We start from the raw sequence: 21,268 nt of genomic DNA on the forward strand, positions 1-21,268 counted from the left end.
TGTGTATCTTTTTATTTACAAGCACAAATTAAATGTGTAGCCCTGCATTTGAAGATGTGACAACTTCTGCAGGACCCTGATACACCCATTCATTCATCAGCATCAGATTCTTCATCATCTTGGCTGATCTGGAAGTAGCGAAGCTCATAGCTTTCCTTATCCGACGCCACCACCCTCAGCCAGTCCCGCAGGTTGTTCTTCTTCAGGTACTTCTTTGTGAGGTACTTAAGATACCTGAGGAACATGGGGTGGTTAGTATATGCACAAAGCCTATAAAAAGAACACTGATAATTAACAGCAGCCCGCTGATGTAACAAATCTCACCTTTTAGAGAACTGCTTCTCTGATGTGACGCTGATTTTGTTCTTCTGTCGCACAATTTGCACTACATTTCCCAAGTTGCCTGTTTTGCCATTAACCTTCACCTTCTCTTTCAGAAAGGTTTCCTGTTAGTAATAAAACAGCATGAGCACTAGGGAAGAGAACCCTAGGCATTTAACTAGGGAAGAGAACCCTAGTTATGGCACAATGTTAGTGATGTGACTACCTTAATTAATAGATTATTATTATATATATATATATATATATTTTTTTTTTTCTGACAGGAACAAATAAAACATTCATTTGATCTCTAGCCAATGCAAACATAATTTTTTTTTTCTTTCCAGTACAGAAATGTTCATGATTTTATACCATGTCTGGAAATTAAATTCTCCTAACATTTTCAGTCTTTCCATGCCCACAAGAACCCTGACCATGAATAGAAGCCATGTGATTCTAAAATTAAATATAGTTTTTATATAACTTACAAAGTTGGCAGATTCAAGGATCCCATCCTCCACAGGGTGAGTACAATCAAGGGTGAATTTCCAGGAAGCACCCTTTTTATTCCTTTTCACAAAAGTCTGCCTTTTCTAAAGAAACAAAATATATATATATATATATATATATATATATATATATATATATATATATATATATATAAAAACATAAATACTAAATTAAGCATCTGCTTCTTCAGAGTAATAATTCACTCATAATTCGTATATCCTTATAAACTCATTACTCTTATAAAAAAACAAGTGACCACAAAATGAAACGCATTACTGTAAAGTTACTCTCTCTCATATAATGATAACCAAATAATAATGATGATAACCCATCTGAATGGTTTGGTCATGCTAAAATGCTCATCCACGTGTCTCCCAGCAGTAAGTCAAACTAATTCGTTCATATATTATTCCATTTGCAAAAGCTATCTATAGGTAACGTAGTACATATAAACGTAATATGCATGATATTTTAATCACACAAAACAAAAACTAAAATGCATTTAACCATAAAGACCATTCTCCGGGTAACACATACCGGTGCCATCTTGACGAGGTTGACTTAAAAGAGGAAGTAGCGTATGTCCACGCAAGAGTTCACAAAATGTTCTCGCATTTGATTGGCTGCCGGTTAGGGAGTATTCGCGTGGACTTTTTGGTTTAGTTCGGCGACGTCTGATTTGTGAATGAATCGTTCTTTTCAATGAGTCGGATCTTTTGAATGAATCAGTTGAACGCAACATAAGCGATCTGAATAATTCGTACCGAGGATTTGACTGACGGGGCGAAAAGTAAGTTACTTTAATAACTAAATTGGAGAACGTTACAATAAAACGCGTTGGAAATTTGATTGTTAGATTTTATCAAAACATACGAAACGGAGCGTTTTCAGTCACGAGATTAAAATGAATTTGTTTAATGTCAATACAAATTATATTTAATTTATAAATGGATTTATGTTTCAGAATCAGAGCTGCAGAAACTAAACGCCCTAATTAATAATGTTTTAAATACTTTAACTAAATGTACCCACATATGAATCTATTATTGTGACGTCACCTGATGTAAAAGAATCCGTTTTTTGAACCGGTTCTTTAAACGGAACTGATCGAAAGAACCGATTCACGGAAATTGTTCGGTTTGGATGCAAAGTTATATTTGTACAATATTTGAAAAATGTATTATTGTATAAATATTTAATATAAATTTTTTATAAAATAGTATTTCTGTTTCGCCATGTAAATTCGAGCATTTAAAGTTATGCATTTCAAATCCACATGCCTTTTGTCACACAAACCTAATCAGTGATTTTATTACAGGTTATATTTTGTGCACTCTCTAGTATTGATTAGATAGACCTGCTGCATGGCTCTTCAGTAATTGCTGTATTTGGATGTAGCTGGCTTAACATTAAATTAACATGAAAATAACCACAAACAGGCTTTTCAAACATTCACACGTCTACACACACACTCAATAGAGTTAGTTACAAGGGAGAGACTGGGCTCTGCTTACCTACTAGGGAAGCATGACTCATCCTTACATCATTGTTCAGACATACCAAGACAAAACTGGGTGAGGCTTCAGCAAGCACATGGGCACAACCTGATTTGCCACTTATAGGGCAGATTTCTGCTCTTGAACAAATTTAAATAGGCACATATTCCTGTTTAAATACAATCTTCAGTTTAGTGTCGCTCGGTTACACAACAGGAAAACTGGAAACTAATCCATTTTAATTACTGACACAAAGACATGACTCAACGTTTGAAAAAGCACTCAGTAGGAGCAAGTTAGATTAAGTTTTTTTGTTTAAAAAGACTGCAGTGCATATGTCTCAAATAACGAACTGCAATACTTTAATTCAGTCAGTGTTGTCTGGGCACCAATCCACAAATGGGAAATGAGCGTTGGCTCCACCCATGCAGATGATTTGGCAGCCTAACCCAACAAAACTTTCATTCTTTCCCAGTTACGGTCCTCAGTTTCTAAAATTATGTGCCATGTCATTTTACCCACTTATTTAAGTCTTTAAATTAACATTATAAGCATACAATAGATGTTAAAGAAACGTTTTTATACATGTATAATATAAAAATGTATACATTATTTTACTTTGTTCGATTCAGAACATACAACACTGCTATGACGAACAACAAAATCACACCAAAATAGACACTTCCTGTTTATATGAGGACCTTGTTCCAAATTTATAACTCTAACTTGATCAGACAAGTTACACTAGGTAATTTTTCCTGAATTTACGCAAGTACGACATTCATTCACCATAGTCTGAGATAAATTCTCACGTATTCAATTTTGGCAGATGAAAATCTGCTGTAACTATGAAGAAACACCTTTAACCAGCTTTCTGAATCTATTAAGTTTTTATTTTTTGCTCTCTCCAGTCAAGGTGACAAAGGCCTCGAGTGAACAAAGGAAGATTAGAACTCACAAAGATTTAGTCCTCAAGCTCATTCTGGAGCAGCACTGATAAGAGCCTACCTGGAGACAAATACAGGCTTCAACACTTTATTTAAGGTCATCAATGACAGCCAAAATCAAGCTGGCTGCTATTGTGTTACAGAGGTATTCGCACATGGCCATCACATCCTTTCCACTTCTGAACAATTAGAGACTGGCATTTAAGGGGACATTTTGCTGGAGTTTATTTCTCCGTCATAGCGGTTTTACTTGAGAAGGTACTTTTAAAGTACTGCAGGTACAAGGAAGTGCCAACTACCAGTGTGCATCTCACTTTGGGAGGAGGGGCATTCAATTAAGAGGAATTAACTATAGTGCCAGCATGGCATAGATTATGAAACGAGAAAAAGTATGGCACCCAGAGAGGGAGAAGAAAAAAAAAGTTCAGTGTCAGTTGGGGGTTTCCTCTCTTCGCAACACCTTGCGTAAATCCTGCACACTAATTACTTTTAAGAAATTCAAGAATACAAAAAAGGATAAATGGATCCCATCATTTAACATTCAGGAATGTAAGTGGTAAAAACTTAAGGGGGGGGAAAGGGGGCAGTTGAGGGGGTAAACACTGACATTATTAAACCTCTTACCCAAGAGAATGCCAACTGACCCAACAAGTCCAGCACAGTATTGAAAGGAGAAGAAAAAGGAATACAATCACAACAAAAAATTGAGGTTGCTTGTGAAGGCCATAGCTTTGGTGACAAATAAAACCAAAAAAACAAATGCAAGAGATTTGTTAAAGTGTAGCATGTTGCAGCCTGAGCAGCCCAGTCTCTCTTCCTATTTGGTCATGGGTTTGACAGCCACTGCAGATTCTTCGCCCATAGCTGAAAGCACAGTAACCTGCCAAACACAGAAAACAATGAGTGGGTTACAATGACAATAAGCAGCTAAAGGACTAAATGCATTCGTTCAAACAGGTGCACTTACCAACATCTCTTCACCAGCTGCAAATTTGCTTTCGATTTCTTTGCCCAGGTCACCTTCTGGCACACGCAAGTCCTCACGCACGTCACCATTGTCCATCATAAGAGAGAGGAACCCCTCGCTTATGTCAACCAGCTACGAGATTAAAAAATATTTATTTTAAACAACAAGAAGTGGAATAAACAGAATATCTAGCTAAAGTCCGAGACTGAAGTATTGTGAAAAGCTAATGTATCACCGCTTTATTGCCCTGGTGGAAAAGATTTTCCCTTGGACAACCAATTAAGCTGAAATAACTCACTACAAGTACAAGAAAACATCAGCGAGACAAGCTGCAATGAACCAATAACAGTTAACAAACTTTGTGCATTTATATTATATACAATGAGATTGGGACATATTAAAATTAAAGGATCCCAAAGTGTCTAATTTTTCTCCAAATGCATAGCAAAACAATGATAATTTAAATTTCACCTTACCTAAAACTAGCTAATTTTATTTTCCAGCTAATAAAGTGACCAAAACATTGTTCAGTGCAATCAGGAACAAGTAATAAAGCACAGTGACCTCTAAATCCTGAATAAACTGATAAGTCACCATGTTGGAGACTGTGCAAAGTTTGCCGTTATTATGCACAACTACAGTTCAGAAAAACTTTGGGGTAAATGAGGTACATGAATGCCCACAAGCAAGCTTAAATCTTGCACTGCACAAAGCCATGCACATCTCACCTGGTAGTCATTTCTTTTGGTGTTAGGCACGTCCATGTTGTGGGTGGAAGGGCAGATATCTTCATACTTCTTATTTGTGAAAATGTCAATTCCAACCATGTGAACCTGCAAAGAAAGACCGGAGCATTTAACACTAATAACTAACACTAGGTGGTTAAAAATCAGCCATGCAAAAGTGAGACATCAAAATATTACCTTTGCGTGACCATGCTTGCCAGTTTTAGAAGTGGACATTTCGACAATTTTGCAGGGACGACCCTTCAGAACCACGAATCCGTTCTTGCGCAGGGCGCTGCACTGCATGGGGTAGGTGGTTGAAGCCCCGGCATCTCCGCTGGTGAAATCAAGATCTGGATCTGCCATGATGGGGATCTAAACAAGGGGCACTGGAGGGGGACATGTGGGGAATTAGTACATTTTAACTAAATAATAATAATAATAAGTCTGCATCACATAAGAACATCACGGTTAAGTCGCGTGCGAATGAGCAAAGCTTCCACTGCACGAGCCAGATAAAATGACGTTTACTATAAATAGATTATTTTTTGTTTGCATTAGCACCCAAACTTGCCGCATCATGCTACCCTAATTCTACCACATAACGGATCCGATCCAGATAAACGATCAAACTTCAGCTAACAGTTGTTTGTGTTATCTAATGTGTGGTTAAAATACTTAACTAGTCTCAAATGACACTTTACAGCCGTTATTTCGCACTCAGTGAACACAAAGACCACGCCGAACCAGGCCAGATGGACTCTCTTTAGGCTAACTTAGGTACGTTATGCTAATGTAAGTTAACGTACACCGCCTTAACCAGAAACACTCACTAGAAATAAAATAAGCGGATTAACTCGCTAATTCAACGTCACTGTTTACAGAAAAACGAAGAGTAAACCGCACGAAACGGATCTAATTCGCGTGGCGCACATCAACGTGGTTTCGCTGCCGATCAATGACTCGGCTAAGAGGCTAACGCCCCATTCTTCCGTATAACTAAATATTTGAAACACACAACATAACGACCACGACTGATAAACTATAACGTAACAAAGCGGGGGGAAAGGGTTTCGTGCGGTTTAGCCAAAGTTTCTCACGTGCCTCTTTTCAGTCAAGTCACTGCGCGCGCGGGGAAAGGCCTCCCGCGTGCGGCGCTGTGCAGTGCTTGCTCGCGGCCTGCGAACTAGAGAGCCGCTCCACGCGCCGCCATAAAGAACCACCGCAACACGCTTTCTCAAGACGACTCGGTAACGTTCAACAGCAAGACTCGCGCGTTCAAGCCCGACAGCGATTTAAAGACAACACTGAGACAGATACAGTTCTGTATAATTTTTCGTCACAGTTCAAACACACTGCATGCAGCACTTACTTCCAAGAAAAAAAAGGAACGTCAACGCGCAGGCGCGGCCAATTTTAATGCGGCATCCGTACAGTGGGCGGGATTCCTCTTCTTCTGCGGACACGAGGATGCACTGGGCCTGAGGTTTGCGTTTAGTGCCTCATAGCGGTTAGGATCGTGATAGTGCCGCTTTAATTTGACAAATGACATTTCATATATATATATATATACACTTCCAGCCAAAAAAAAATAATGTTTTTAGGCTAATTCAATCAATTAATAATAAAAAAAAAATGCAATATAATATAACAGAAATTATATACTCAATAAATGAGTCAAAACTCCAGTTACACAACGGCTTTTGAGCAGTTGTCTTGTTTTGAATTCAAACAACTAAATTAAGAGAATTCTGACCTTTAAACGAACATCTTAAAGATTACACTGGTTAAAAAGTCTTGTATAACACAAACATCCAATATGCATATGACAAAACAATATATGCATTATTATTATTATAAAATAATAACACAGAAATGATTATGAAAAATAAAGTACTACAGCACACATGGTCTGGTTTGATGTGTCAGTTTATTTTTTTAAAAAAGCAAAGAAACTGTCTGTTTTAGGTGACAAGTGAACACAATGGGTGAGTTTCCAAAATCTGAAATATTTCCATTTATCCATTTCACATTCTCATTCAGAAACGCTTGACTCCATCTGAATAAGATCAAAAACTGGTGTTTCAGAAAAAGGAGAATAAAGTCTAATGTGAAGACTTGAGCAAAATCAGTAATGCTCATTATTGCTAATAACTTTTCTAGACTGATCCTCCAACCTGCTTTACCATCACATTTGATATGCAGTCTTCTCTTTGTGATTTTCCTCTTTAAACATAAACACGCTGAGTATTGATTAACAAGACTGGAATAGATCCACACACAACCCTGTAATATGAAAACATTTTTGCAGTTATCAGGGGTGAATTTCTTTTATTAGGAAAGAGCACTGAACAATACTGCATTAAAATAAGAAAACAAACCAACAACTTATAATAAAAAACAAAAAAGCACTCATATTAAAGCATCTCTGACATTAAAATATAGATTTCATAGTTCTTTCAAACTAATCCAGAACACAGCTAAAGAAAACAATCCCTTAAAAAAGAAACAGCAATAATACTGCTGCTTTCTTAATACAATGAGGTAAAGCACTGTACAAAACCATAAATAAAATGCATCAGAATATCAAGAAAACTGGATTGTAAAAAGTTTTACGACCATAAAATATTCGGTTTTGAAGATTCAGCTCTTTTGTGGATGACACAAAGGGGATTTGAGTGACTTTGTTGGTTTGATTTACAATATGTAATAAATTGTAAGCAATAAAATGTAACGGCAACTACATGGACTAGGCACAGATTAGATGAGATCACCTTCTCTTAAAAGTCCAGGCTACATTTGGAACAAATCTCTAGTTTAATAGCCTTAAAATCAATTTATAAAATACTACAGCCTGTATATTTTGTGAACAAAACATGATATGCCCAGCTTCAGCTTCAAATATGTATCTATAACAAAAGGCTTGTAATCTTGAAACCTCACCATCATTTTAGTGTCCAAATGCCCAACTCTTGGTTTTACAGGCTTAAAAATAAATGGTATGTTTAATCACACACCCAATCACACACACTGGAACAAAAAATAACAGCCAATATCCAGAATGCTCAGTTGTGCTATAAATCTCAAAGTTTAATACATGAAAAATAAGAGAAATACAGAAATTAAACAACTCACTCGGCCTGAATATAAAGGATGTACTTACAGTATTAATGTCCATATTAAGAAAGAAAATTAGGTCAAGCACACATCATAAGACTTTCCACCACTGAAGGTAGTGCATGAGAGGTGAAGGAATCAACCAACCTCACAGTTGTTGATAAAATGAATGGGAAGACACATAAAGTACTTCACACACACACACACACGCTCTCAGTTCACAGTTTGATGGACAAAAACATGAAGTCTCAAAAGATCCTAGTTGTGTCAAGTGAATTTCACACACTTTTGCCCTTACATAACCGTAATGAAAATATATGAAAGTATATAAAGGAGTGTTATTTCATGATTCCACCTGTTTGAATAAAATGCCACATCATTTGGAAGGTCTTCAAGGCATTTTTGACTATGAATAATCCTAAAAATGCAACTAATGCAAATAAATTACAATATATACGATATTTTTGAAACTCTCAAGAGGATTTTGAAATAATGTGATAGTTGTGTGCTTGGTCTAAAAAAAAAAAAAAAAAAAAAAAAAAAAAAATCACAAAAATCTAAAGTAAAAACCTGAAAATTAATTGATAAAATAAGATTCTTGGCATGGCGGTGATGACAGTAGTATTGGATTAAAAACATTTTTTTTTCTTTTTTAATATTTTCCTCTTAAAATCATCCTTGGGTACTGAAAAGTTGCCCTAATTGAAGAATCACCCTAATATGAAATGTAGGCTTGATTTGGCTGTTGCACAAGACATTGCACCAAGATTTTTCATTTATTTCTTTTTATTATTATTTTTTTTTTAAAGCATTCATTTCTGAATATTTCTGTCTGGCACTCTACACTCAAATCACCTCTGAATCTACATGGAATGACACCTCTCACTGTGTCACTTACAAAGGTTTGATTCACGGCATCAATAATCATTACCCACATAGAAAACTGAACCGGTCCAACAGGTGAACAGAAACGAGGTAGCCTAAAAGGAAGCTCTACTCACAAAACACTACCCTTCGTTCACAGATTCATGTGATTCACACGGAGGAGGAGGAGGTGGATCTTACAGAATTCTGTCACACCCTCACAGTTCCTATGCATTAGATTCGGAGGCGGGACTGGATATTTACAGAAGGTGGTAGTGAACGTCCCTCTAGAAACAGTTGGAGATTCATCTTGAGTAGAGGTGAGCAATCGACTCACCAGGCTCCATTCTCTTTGCCTTTATTGCACTTTAATGAAAGTCAAGAGACAACAAACTAAAAAATACAAAACTGCAACACATTCTTATCCTTTATAACACGTGTTACTCCTGATATGAAAACAAGTGAGATTGCTGGTATGTTAACGGTAACATATCTACTTTTTTGTATCGTTGGTGGAAAGCATTACATTTCATCATTCATTCACATACACACTTTTACAGAGAAACTCAAAACAGAATCTTAACGTCCTTTTTTATGTTTCAATAGAAAAGCTCTGTAGTATTTACCGATCAGTTGAAGTATTCACTCTTTCTCAGCACTGTGATAAAGCGTTCTCTGCAGACCAGCTTCACCCTCAAATAAAAACAATGAATGTTGTCCAATCCATGTGGAAATACACGTTCTCATAGGGCCAATAAAACAGTTAAAGGAATAATTCACCCAAAAATGACTAACCTTATTGTCTTTTTTTGTCAGTGTCCAGGCTGTTATTTGTGACCAGAGTTGTCAAGTAGGAATTTCAACAACTTTTCTGAGCCTGATCATCGCACAAAACATCATATATGGCTTCAGAAACTAGAAATATAGTGCACATTGACTACTTTCATGATGCTTTTTGTCTGTTTTGGAGCTTGACAGCTTCTGGTCACCATTTACTCTCACTGTATGGAAGAGAGCAGATTAATGTCTCTTTTTGTGTGCAATTGAGGAATGAAAGTCATACAGTTTTGGAACAACATGAGGGTGAGTATATGAGAAAAGAATTTTCATTTCAGAGTGAACTATCCCTTTAATTGCCAAAATACCCATCACATAAGTTGTGAAGACAATGGAAATGAATGGAAAAAGGTCTGATCTACAGCACCATCTCCCTGAGCACAAGGAGAACAGTGCCAAACCACAGGCTCCAAATGTGAATACTATAGAGCTTTGGGCTAAAGCTAGGAATGCACAGTATGAATATTCAGGTTCATTTATATTTCCATTATACGTCCATATCAGCAGGCATCAATTTCCATCCAAAAAAGTTGCATTTTCCTTTCCTTACAGAAATATGCATAAACATCAATATATTATGGACTTAAAAAATAAACCCGAGCAGCTTTGCGAATTCATATTTAAGGCATTCTGTGGACAGCCCGAAGCGTGTCTGCTCCAACATAACGTGGCGAAGTATCACACAAGTCTTAAATATCAGACATTAGAGTGATATCCACATGACACAAACATCTGTGTGCATTCCAAGCTGAAACATAAAAAAGAAAAAGCACTGATCACACAAACCAGCCTCAGTGGGAGGTTTACTGACGTTCAGCGCAACCGTGATAAATTGTCAAAAAGTGTCTTAACAGTACAAATATTCACTCTACTCTGGGGGCCTTATTCCCTATATTTCCAGTCTCGACCTCCAGAAGAATCTAGATAGAGATTTTTAAGGACAAAAACACCAGAACCCCACGCATGTTAATGAAAGAGCCATAAAAAAGAATGCAGACCGGTTGTTCTTCTCCTCCGGCGCCCCTTTTTGGTGGAGGGGACGTGTGGATTTTGGGTTAGTCTTTGACTCTTTTGACAAGGTCCTAGCAAGGTTTGGTCTTTTTGCAGTCTGCCAGATTATCCAGCGCACCTGGATTTTCCTGTTTTTCCTTTTTTCACACTTTTCAATAAAGTAGAAAAGGTCCACAGATAGAATACAGGAAAGGGCGGGGATGAATTACCAATTCATCATGGAGTTTCTGTTCAAGGTCATGAAGAAAACTTGGCTGCTGCCTCCTGATCTGACTGAGGCAAAGAACACCTGCAAAAAAGAAAAGAGTCCACATGGAGGAATGGACGTTATTATATTGCCTATTATACACATTCAGAGGATCAAACTATTACAATCTAGTGCCTTAGGTGACTGACAACATTCAGTTTCCATTCAGGCTTACTTTCACGTATTTTATTTTTTACTTAGTTGCCAAGGCAATATTTCTCATTTTCATTATTTTAACTTGATGTACTCTAATAAAATGAGAAAAAAAAGAATAAAAATGACAAAAAAATAGAATATCAATGATAGTATAACAGCTAAAATTTTTCATGTCATGGTAGTATAAAAATCAAGAAAAACTTAGCACTTAACTTAAATTTTATTATTTATGATTTTAAATGTTGATTACATGATTACATTATGCGAATGCACATATCTAGATTTTTAAATATACAATATTATATAAATAATTTTTTTTAGAACTGTTTAAGTATTACTGTTAATTGTACTAAAAATGAGAAAAAGTTAAATTAATGAAATAATGAATAAATTATAAATTAATAAACCAAGACAAACAAAATGAGCGTCATGTCACTGACTCATAAAGACTCACATAATTTAAAGGTGAAGTTTTTAAATTTTAAATATAGTTAATTGTACCCCAAAAAAACAGTAATGAAATTAATTAAACAAATTATAAAAAAAAATTTAAATGAGCATCAAGTCATTGACCCATATAAAGACTAGCATAATTTAAAGATGAAGTGTTGAATTTTTAAATATTATTAATTGTACCAAAAAATTTGATAAAAAAATAATATTAAGTTCATGCATTATCGTGGGACCGTACTTTATCGTTTCTTTCCGAAAGGAACTTCAGTCGCTGTGCTCGCTTGTGCATGAAAACTCCGTCGAGGTGTCCCGTTTCCACGGAGCGGATCTCAATGGCTTTCTCTCCCCAGCCCATGATCTGGCTGGAGTGGATGTAGGCTGCAGAAGGGGAGGGGGAAGCATGTAGATAGAAAAGACAAAAGAAACATGTGACAGGGGGGCGCTGACACCAAATGCAGTATATCATCAGAACACCCCGTTCCTCAACGACTTCTGACGTCCAACAGCAACTCCAAACTAGCCCAGATCCAATGAAAACAAGCCTGCCAAAGCCACCCCACATCAGGAGGTCATTATTGCAGCAGTTTCTGAGCATCACAAATTCAAATCATGATTGAAGTACCAGTGGTTATGGTTATTATTAGTCTTTCATTTTCAAATGATCCTTTTGCCATGTTCTTTGGATCCTCATGAGCTAACATAAACTTTCTCCGTGGACTTTCTGTGGCTGATATAGAGCCCTTTATAGAGATAATAATGATCTGGTTGTTTTGACTTTCTTTTTCTGCTGATATCTTGAAAATGCATGAGTTATGAATTTGACTTTGTTATGAGTGCAGAATCACTGAAGAGTTGAACCAAATTTGGCTGAAACATTAATTTGTTCAGAAGTGAGGGTGTGGGCGGCTGCTGGTCTACATCTGAACCCAAAGACATCTAAATTATAACATTAACATTCTTCACGGATGAGAGATGAAAACACATATACAATCAAACATTAAAGCTGGAAATTAATTTTAGAGACACATGGCACAATAAATGATGCATGATTGTAGTAAAGCAAGAGTTGAAAGACACTAAAATTTACATCTGAAATGACAACAATAATTACACTGAAACTGATGATGGTCTCTTTGTCCTAGTTAAATGTAAAAAAAAAAATTAAAAAAAATAAAATATGTTGGATAGTAGGGTAAATCTAATGAAAACAAGTCACATTTCACTCCCGAATCTAGAAAAAACATTGGAAATTATATTTTGCATTAAAAAAAACAAGCATATTTTAAGACCAAGATTTTTTGCATTGTGAATTTTTTTTTGATGATTAAACACATCTGTCCATTTGCATATGGACATGACAATGCAAAAAAATCTCAAGGATCCTAAAAACGGAATACTTTTCTTCAATCAGAATCAATTTAAACAAATTGAATAGAAAAAAAATAGTTTTACCGTAAGTAAATCCCAAGAATACGGTCACATTCCACCCCAAAATCAAGAGCAAAAAATAATTATGTTTTGCATGAAAAAACTAAGCATATTTTAGGACTTTTAGAGATTTTTCTTTTGCATTGTGAATCTTTTATAAATGACAGTTAAATGCATTTTCTATTTGCATATTCAAATGAGAATAGCAAAACACTGTAATGTCTTAAAACAGCCTCTAATAATTTTCTTAAAGCAGTCAATTTAAAAACATTGACTAGAAATATTTAGTTTTGTATAAATCTCAAGAAACAGATCACATTTTCTTTTAATTAAACACATTTTACTATTTGCATATATAAATGAAAATAGCAAAACATGGTCCTAAAATGGGCTTAAAATGTTCTTTATTCTGAAGTTAAGGTGGAATATGACCCAGACATGTTTTGTGAGATTCACCCAAGTATGACATGAAACAAAATAGGATCCAAGGTCAAATCTTGGCCATTTCTTGGGCTTTTGCTCAGAAAGGAAATCAGTTAAAGGTTATTAATAACAAAGACTTGTACTGGGTTAACCGGGTAAACAAAACAGTACACAAGATGTGCTAGACATACAGACAAACATTTCACTCTCTGTCAGGGTGTAGTCTGGGTGGGCCGGGGTGGGGTGCAGTGGGGCAGCACAGGGCAGATTACATGGGCAGAAAAGCACTAAATCGTCTAGTTAAATGAGAGACAGAGAAGAGTTAGTGAGTGGACAAAGACATGCGTGTTTGTGTGAGAGGACCGATTCAGATTCAGAGGGGTGTCGGGGACGTGTCAGGTGCTCTCGCACAGACCGGCATCAGGGCTCTAGAAGGAGAACAGGAGCGTTTTGTGTGAAATAAACAACCAAAACCTACCAACAGAGGTGGGCATCTCTCCCCACTGGAGCACCACGTCTTTAGTGATTCTGCCGTATGTGTTCACATAGACTCCCTCATCTTCATAACACAGAAGCATCTCCATGCCGTCAGTCTTGGGAAGCACCACAATGGCGTGAGGGGTAACACTGCCCTGAATCTGGGAAGGGAGGGGTGGGCGCAGATGAGCCTTGGGGTGACAAAAACGAGCCGTAGTGCAAAACATTCCCCACTAGGTGACGCTCTCCCCCCTCCCCCGGGCGGCCCTGTCAGTCATGTCTCGTGCTGTGGGCGGCCAGAGCTTCTCCCTTTGAGAAACTGCTGCAACAATCGAGACTCCTGCCCTCCGCTTGACCACTCGATGCCTGAGCCCAAAAGCGCCCTGCTAACGGGCTACCATGGGGTATTGGAATGGTTTGGCTGCTTTGGTTCGTGTACGTGTTTGGTTTGTCAAAGGTCGGAGATCGGGGACATGTTTTCTTCTTAAATTAGAGATACTTTTCTATCACACTTGATAATGTTAGAGCAATAATGTCAGTTACATGCAGTGTAATGAAATCTGTTTTAGTCAACTTCAAAACCATTCATCTGCACACAGAACATTCATACGAAACTGGCTTCTAAACGGTGTAATCAGGGTCCAAAATTAACTTTGTTTTTTTTTTTATTAATTTAAGACCATGAAACTGCATTTTGAATTGTTTTCATTACTAATAAATATTCATTATTATTAATTAAATGTATTTATTCTTATTTATATTTAAAATAAATATTGCATAAAGAAAAACAGCTAAATCTTCTGACATTGTGGCAGCATCATATACAAAAGCACATCATGTTTGAGATTTCCTACACTACAGTTTAAAAGTATGGAATAATTAAGATTTTTTTAAATCTTTTTTTTTTTTAAGTAGTCAGCAAATTCAGTAAAAACAGTAATATTGTGATTTCCTGAAGTAATTGTTGCTAAAAGTTCAGCTTTTAGCAGTTAATTACATTTTAATAAATATATATTAAAATAGAAATCCAAATTGTAATAATATTTCACAATAGTTCTGTTTTTACTTCTTTTTTAATCAAATAAATGCTGCCTTAGTGAGCATAAGAGACATTTCAAAAACAATAAATTTTCTTTAATTATTCCAAAATTTTGACCGGTAATGCATATTTTAGACATATATTTTACTTCATATGTTTTTCTGGATAAATACACCAAATTGATACCTTCAAAGTACTTTAAGAAGCTAATAAAAAGTTAATAAGATACATTTATTACAATAAAATATGCTTAGAAACGTATGATTTTTCATTGTGGAAAATGTTAACACACAATTGTTTTGAATATACTGTATATGTGCGTATGTTTAATTTAATAAATAACTAATTAACTACACACACACACACATACAGTCCTTAAAAAGTTACCACCCAACTGGGAAGCATTTTATTTTTCTCATCAAAACCAGTTTTAGTGTTAAATTTGGACCCTGTCTGTAATTAAAAGGCACATATGTGATACAGACATCAACACTACAGTGCATCCCAGTGTCCCGGGAGAGGAGTCGTCCTATTTAAAGTCCCTTAGGATCAGGGTAAGGAGGAGAGAGCTGCCTCCGCTCGGCCTGTCATCACTTACGTGGGACGGAATGTAGATATCGTACGGATTCCCAGAGTCGACATCTATCACATGAAAACCAACGCTGGAGCCGTAGATCACCTTTAACCTCTGACCCTCCTCCACTGTCAGGTCCACGAGCAAAGGCTTGTGCTGAAGATCTGTGAAAGACTTTGGAGAGACAGAAGAAGAGACACTGAAAGCATGATATATTCCCAAAGAAATATGCTCTGTGCAGGTGTTCTCTGACACAATCACTGCACTAGTCACAAGTACCAAAATAGCTACTTAATTTGCACATTTTGTGCTCTGCCCTGCCGAGTTAGGGTCTAAAGCCTATTTTCTCATGAAGTAATGCGGTTTATTTAAAATGAACACACAAATGCTATTTTTTAAAGGGGGTGAAGTGGGTATCCCAGGACCGAACATCTGTCTCACCTTGAAAGCCATGAATTTGTGGTAGGGTTTGGGAGCCCAGGCATAAATCTCCACTGAATTCTTCAATGCAATCACCAAGAACTTAATCCTCTCATATTTGACTGTTAAATAACAAATACAGGTAAAAATATTATTAGTATTCAAGAAACCATATTCTCTCTTTCTCTGTATCTCTCTCGAAATAGATATAGATATGTCATATATAAGTAAAATAGAAAAAAATAAGTGAAATAATAAAAATAGATAGATATATGATTATACATCTCATTTATTTGATATTCAACTATGTTTAAAATTTTTGTACTTTATTAATAAGTAAATAAAAACCTATTAGTCACTATATATTTTTATATTTTTTCTGTAGTTAATTAAGCATTAAAACAATTATTTGCCCAAATAGACCAAAGGACATACCGACTTTATAATGGACACAACCCTCCAGGTCACCAACAGTAATCCACCCTTGTTTTTTTTCTACTTCAGGGTCATTGTGAAGTATCCTGTTTCTAAGCCATGACAGATAGTAGACCCTCAGTTTATTCTTTTTGCCTGCGTAAAAGAAGACGATGCATGCACCACTCGTTACAAACAGATAATACACAGATCTAACAAAACTAACATAAAACAGATCTTTGTACAGACAACTAGAGAGCTGATGATGATCTCACCTGATATGGTGACCAGGACATTGAGTCCCTCCAGAACTTCCATCTGCTGAAAGCGCCTGCGGTTGATCAGATTGTAGACTTTGCCCTGACCACTGCGATCTAGCAACATGAGTCCATTTTCTGTTCCCACCAACAGATTCACTCCTACAGCAAACAAACAATGTAAAAATAATGTGTAGATTATAATATGGATCTGAAGTGATATGAAGGCATTTATGCTACTTTCATTAAGGAATATTCTAATAGCTGTTGAGTACAAAGTCAGAAAAAAGTCTGTAAACCAGCTTGAGTTTAGATTCACCCCATAGTGCCGCACACAGGATCTCAGAGTTGAAGCGCTTCTTGTACTTGCGGATTTCCGGTGTGTCGCTGTGTGGCCGGATATTGGTGGGATTGACATTCACAATAGATATTTTCCTAGCCTCATTTAGTCGAGCTTGATCCTGTTCCTGCCGTAGGAGTTCATCTGTAAAATGAGCTGCATGACCAAACAAATGTCAAAATCATTATTTTCCAGCACCGGCTCTATTTCAATGGACAAGGGGGATAAGAGGTAAATTAGCCACCTGAGGCAAGGTTGTCCTCGTCGTCCTCTGTGGGGGAGGTCTGATACACCCGTGGGTCCACAAAAGGAGTGAAGGAGGCTTTGGATCCGCTCCCCATCCCAAACTGCCAATGTGGAGAATCAGGATGTGAGAAACAAGGATCTACATACCATACAAAAGGCCTTTTCTAATGATATACGGACACACACACACACACACACACACATACATACATACATATATACACAATATATATATATATATATATATATATATATATATGTATATATATATACACACACACACACACACACACACAAATGAATTTGTTCAGTGAGGCAAATTCCTTTATTTTTGTTGTGGGTTGGTGAGGTTTGTTTTTTTATTTTAAAGATGAATATCAGACAAGAGATTTACATGCCAGCTTTTATTTCCAGGTATTTACATCTGGATCTGGCAAACAACTTAGAAGATATCACCTTTTGTATGAACCCACCCATTTTTCATGTGAGCAAAAGTATTGGAACAGATAGAATTAACATTGATTCAAATGAATAAGGCTTAATATTTAGTTGCAAATCCTTTGCTTTCAATAACTGCATCAAGCCTGGGACCCATTGACATCACCAAACTTTTGCATTCTTCTTTTGTGATGCTTGTCCAGGCTTTCAGCGCACCTTCTTTCAGTTGTTGTTTGTTTTGGGGGGGTTACCCCCTTCAGTCTCCTCTTTAGCAGGTAAAAGGCATGCTCTATAGGGTTTAAGTCTGGAAATTGACTTGGTCAATCTAAAACCTTCCACTTCTTGCCCCTGATGAACTCCTTTGTTGTTTTGGCAGTGTGTTTTAGGTCATTATCTTGCTGCATAACGAAGGATCTCCCAATAAGTTTGGTTGCATCTTTCTTTAAATTGGCAGACAAAATGTTTCTGTAGACTTCTGAGTTCATTTTACTGCTGCCATCATGTGTTACATCATCAATGAAGATTACTGAGCCTGTCCCAGAAGAAGCCATGCAAGCCCAAGCCATGACATTACCTCCACTGTGTTTCACAGATGAGCTTGTATGTTTGGGATCATGAGCAGAGCAGACTTTAGCCTTTCCATCAATTTGGTAAAGGTTAATCTTTGTCTTCAGTCCAAACTTTGTCCCAGAATTTTTGAGGCGCATCTCTGTACTTTTTGGCAAATTCCAGCCTGGCCTTCCTATCCTTCTTGCTAATGAGTGGCTTGCATCTTCTGGTGTAGCCTCTGTACTTGTGATCATGAAGTCTTCTGTGAACAGTAGATTGTGATACCTTCACCCCTGTTCTCTGGAGGTTGTTGCTGATCTCACTTACAGTTGTTTTAGAGTCTTTCCTGACAGCTCTCACAATATTTCTGTCATCAACTGCAGTTGTTTTCCTTGGTCTACCTGTTCGATGTCTGTTACTTAGTACACCAATGGCTGCTTTCTTCTTCAGGACATTCCAAATGGTTGAAATGGCTATGGCCAATGTGTGTGCAATGGCTCGGATTGATTTTCCTTCTTCTGTCAGCTTTACAATTGCTTGTTTTTCACCCATAGACAGCTCTCTGGTTTTCATGTTGGTTACACCTCTTAACTATATAACTTGCAGTCAACAGCAAAAATCAAGGAATTGGCCTCACTGTCCCAATACTTTTGGAGGGGAGTATCAAAAGTTCAAAAGTTGGGGGCCATAAAATTAATTTTTTGAAAGAACACATTTAATTGATTAAAAGTTACTGTAAATACATTCACAAAGTTGCAAAAGCAGTTCTCTTATCCTTTCAAAGAATCCTGAAAAAAGCAAACCTGTTTCCACATAAATAAAAAACATTAATAATAATAATGAGAAATGTTTCTTGAGCACCAACTGATCATATTAGAATGATTTCTATCACAGGAATAAATTGCATTTTAAAATATTAACATCGAGAATAGTTATTTAAAATTGTAGTATTTCACATTATTATTGATTTTTATCAAATAAATGCAGCCTTGGTGAGCATAAGATTTTTTTTTTAAATTACAGACCTTTTAAATGGACACATTACCCAATTTGATTTAATTAATTCATCTTGTTAAAATGATGTTTTTAAAATTTTACAAAAAAAGAAAGAAAAATACTGATTATTAATATTATTATTATTATTTGCAGTCAGAGCACAAAATCAGGGCACTTACAAGAAGGTAAAATGGGGCAAAGGGAAGAAAGCATATTATTGACTGGCTGCTGTCCTACATGTTTGAATGTAAAAGAATAAATAAATAAAAATAAGCTTAAAATGACAGTAAATGAAACAAAGCAAATAAATAAGAACTAAATAGAAAAAATGTAAAACCAAGAAAAGCAATGTGAGTTATGAAGAGATCTGGGCTTCTGTGAATCTACAGCCAGATAAAAAGGTGCATTTGAATCGAATAGGGATGGATTAGAAGTGCTGGGTTAGAAATTTGAGGGTTGGAGTGCAGAGTGGCTCTAACAGGCTTGTCCATCACCTACTTCAGCCACAGAGTCCAGGTCCAGCCCACTAGAAAGCCTCCCAGGGCCCTCGCCAGACGAGTGGCTTTGCTGCACTAGATCAGGCAGATTGGAGTTACCGGGGAAACCATTGCTCTCGGCTTGACCGAGCTTTCTTTCCCCAAACGTCTGCAGAGAGGAACAGAAAGAGGAGTAGGGCTACACTACTGCAGACCCCTTGCGCGGCTAAGCCATCTTACAGAGATATTTGGGAAACACACAGGGCGTGCCTCTGTCAGCAAGTGTGCAGCGAGCTTGATCAGAGATTTTGTTGGAGAATTCAGAAGCAAAAGAGGTGAAAGAAACAACAAAATATAACCCAATAAAATAAGGCTTAACCAAGGCAAAAATAAACATGAGTTGGTAAACTTAAAGAGAAATAAAACTGTGACACTAGAGGAATGAGTGTAGGAGTTTTTGCTAACCGGGAAAGGAATCTGTCTAGTTAGGTGCACCTACCTCCCGCATCATCAGGGTGCTGTCTTGTGAATTTTTGCCAAATGAATCACTGGCATGAGAATCCTCCTGGTTGACCAGTGAGTCAGTGCCACCCTGGCCAGCAGGAGGCCTGTTGGGAGAATAGGGCAAACAAATACAAATAAAAAATTCTAGAAATGATGAAGCTTTCTGTAAGACATTTTAAAGACCAACACAATTTTACTTTTCTGTGTTGAAATTATTTAGCTGACAATGCAGGCTATTTCGAATACTAACATACTATATAAACGATTTTTGGAATATACAGTACACAGTGTACAGTACACAAATCTTCTGCATGCATAGAAACCAATTTTACCTGATATATTTACCTTATACATAATACCATCTATACGCTATAATGGTCCGTGTATGTTCCGTTCATTCTTTTTTTGCTTTTATAATTTAAACCAGAAACATGAGAAAACGGTACCTTTTTCGTATTTTAAAAAAAAATGAAAACACAAGAATTCCGTGCAACAGAATAATAGTCCTCCACTGCATTTCGTATTTTAAAAAAAAATGAAAACACAAGAATTCCGTGCAACAGAATAATAGTGATTAGCTGAAGGCTTGACAAACAAATGAATGCAGATTTTTCTGACTTATTTTTTTTCTTTTGTTTTTGATATTTTTTATTTTCTTTCTTACATGAAATTATTTTTAAAATAATACGTATGTTTAAAATTATGATTTCCTTATTTATTACTACAATTACAACTGGATGCCACTTGCTGATATTCAATATTAAACCTTATATGGTAATGTGCCAACATTAACATATATATAAAAAAGTTTATTGTTACATGTTTCACATACTACTTTATAAATACAGCAGGCAGTATAGTATTTATAATAAGCAGTAAGTATTCAAATACAAAATAATTATTAAAAGATTAAAAACAAAAATGAGAAATGTTGCTTGATCTAAATAAGTTAAAGTACTAAACTTACTAAAACTAAAATATGTATGAAAAAAAAACAAACATTATGTTAATTTTGGAGTTTTTTGGTTTTATTAAA

General features: G+C 36.3%; 3 protein-coding genes across 5 annotated transcripts in view; all 3 read right to left on the reverse strand.

Moving 5' to 3' along the window:
- LOC109066665 (ribosomal protein L22-like 1) lies at window positions 1–1,509 on the reverse strand. The gene is made up of 4 exons (XM_042714497.1): window positions 1,369–1,509; window positions 810–914; window positions 325–446; window positions 1–234 (listed from the first exon to the last, which is right to left on the reverse strand). Exons 1-4 carry the CDS (start codon window positions 1,375–1,377, stop codon window positions 90–92), a joined length of 381 nt encoding a protein of 126 aa, XP_042570431.1. The 5' UTR covers window positions 1,378–1,509; the 3' UTR covers window positions 1–89.
- Window positions 1,510–3,348: 1,839 nt separating this feature from the next.
- Window positions 3,349–6,471, reverse strand: LOC109066666 (eukaryotic translation initiation factor 5A-1-like). 2 transcript variants are annotated; one of them, XM_042714495.1, is made up of 5 exons: window positions 6,339–6,471; window positions 5,165–5,355; window positions 4,970–5,074; window positions 4,242–4,373; window positions 3,349–4,154 (listed from the first exon to the last, which is right to left on the reverse strand). In XM_042714495.1, the coding sequence occupies exons 2-5, from the start codon at window positions 5,330–5,332 to the stop codon at window positions 4,092–4,094; spliced, it is 468 nt and encodes a 155-aa protein (XP_042570429.1). In that variant the 5' UTR covers window positions 5,333–5,355; window positions 6,339–6,471; the 3' UTR covers window positions 3,349–4,091. The 2 variants fall into 2 exon arrangements, with proteins under 2 accessions (XP_042570429.1, XP_042570430.1); XM_042714496.1 differs by lacking the exon at window positions 6,339–6,471 and adding an exon at window positions 6,071–6,327.
- A 406-nt stretch (window positions 6,472–6,877) lies between these two features.
- The window catches only part of LOC109066668 (TRAF2 and NCK-interacting protein kinase-like), a 57,790-nt gene continuing 43,399 nt past the window's right edge, over window positions 6,878–21,268 (reverse strand). For both annotated transcript variants that reach the window (XM_042714499.1, XM_042714498.1), the window contains 11 exons: window positions 20,228–20,336; window positions 19,751–19,897; window positions 17,268–17,370; window positions 17,003–17,179; window positions 16,702–16,845; window positions 16,448–16,582; window positions 16,034–16,134; window positions 15,617–15,766; window positions 13,981–14,140; window positions 11,890–12,029; window positions 6,878–11,084 (listed from right to left, as the gene is read on the reverse strand). In XM_042714499.1, the coding sequence (XP_042570433.1) occupies window positions 11,001–11,084; window positions 11,890–12,029; window positions 13,981–14,140; window positions 15,617–15,766; window positions 16,034–16,134; window positions 16,448–16,582; window positions 16,702–16,845; window positions 17,003–17,179; window positions 17,268–17,370; window positions 19,751–19,897; window positions 20,228–20,336 (1,450 nt within the window). In that variant the 3' untranslated portion in view covers window positions 6,878–11,000. The remainder of the gene's footprint in view (window positions 11,085–11,889; window positions 12,030–13,980; window positions 14,141–15,616; window positions 15,767–16,033; window positions 16,135–16,447; window positions 16,583–16,701; window positions 16,846–17,002; window positions 17,180–17,267; window positions 17,371–19,750; window positions 19,898–20,227; window positions 20,337–21,268) is intronic.

The sequence above is a fragment of the Cyprinus carpio genome, chromosome A24 (assembly GCF_018340385.1).
Source record: "Cyprinus carpio isolate SPL01 chromosome A24, ASM1834038v1, whole genome shotgun sequence".
In the NCBI taxonomy this organism is placed as follows: domain Eukaryota; kingdom Metazoa; phylum Chordata; class Actinopteri; order Cypriniformes; family Cyprinidae; genus Cyprinus; species Cyprinus carpio.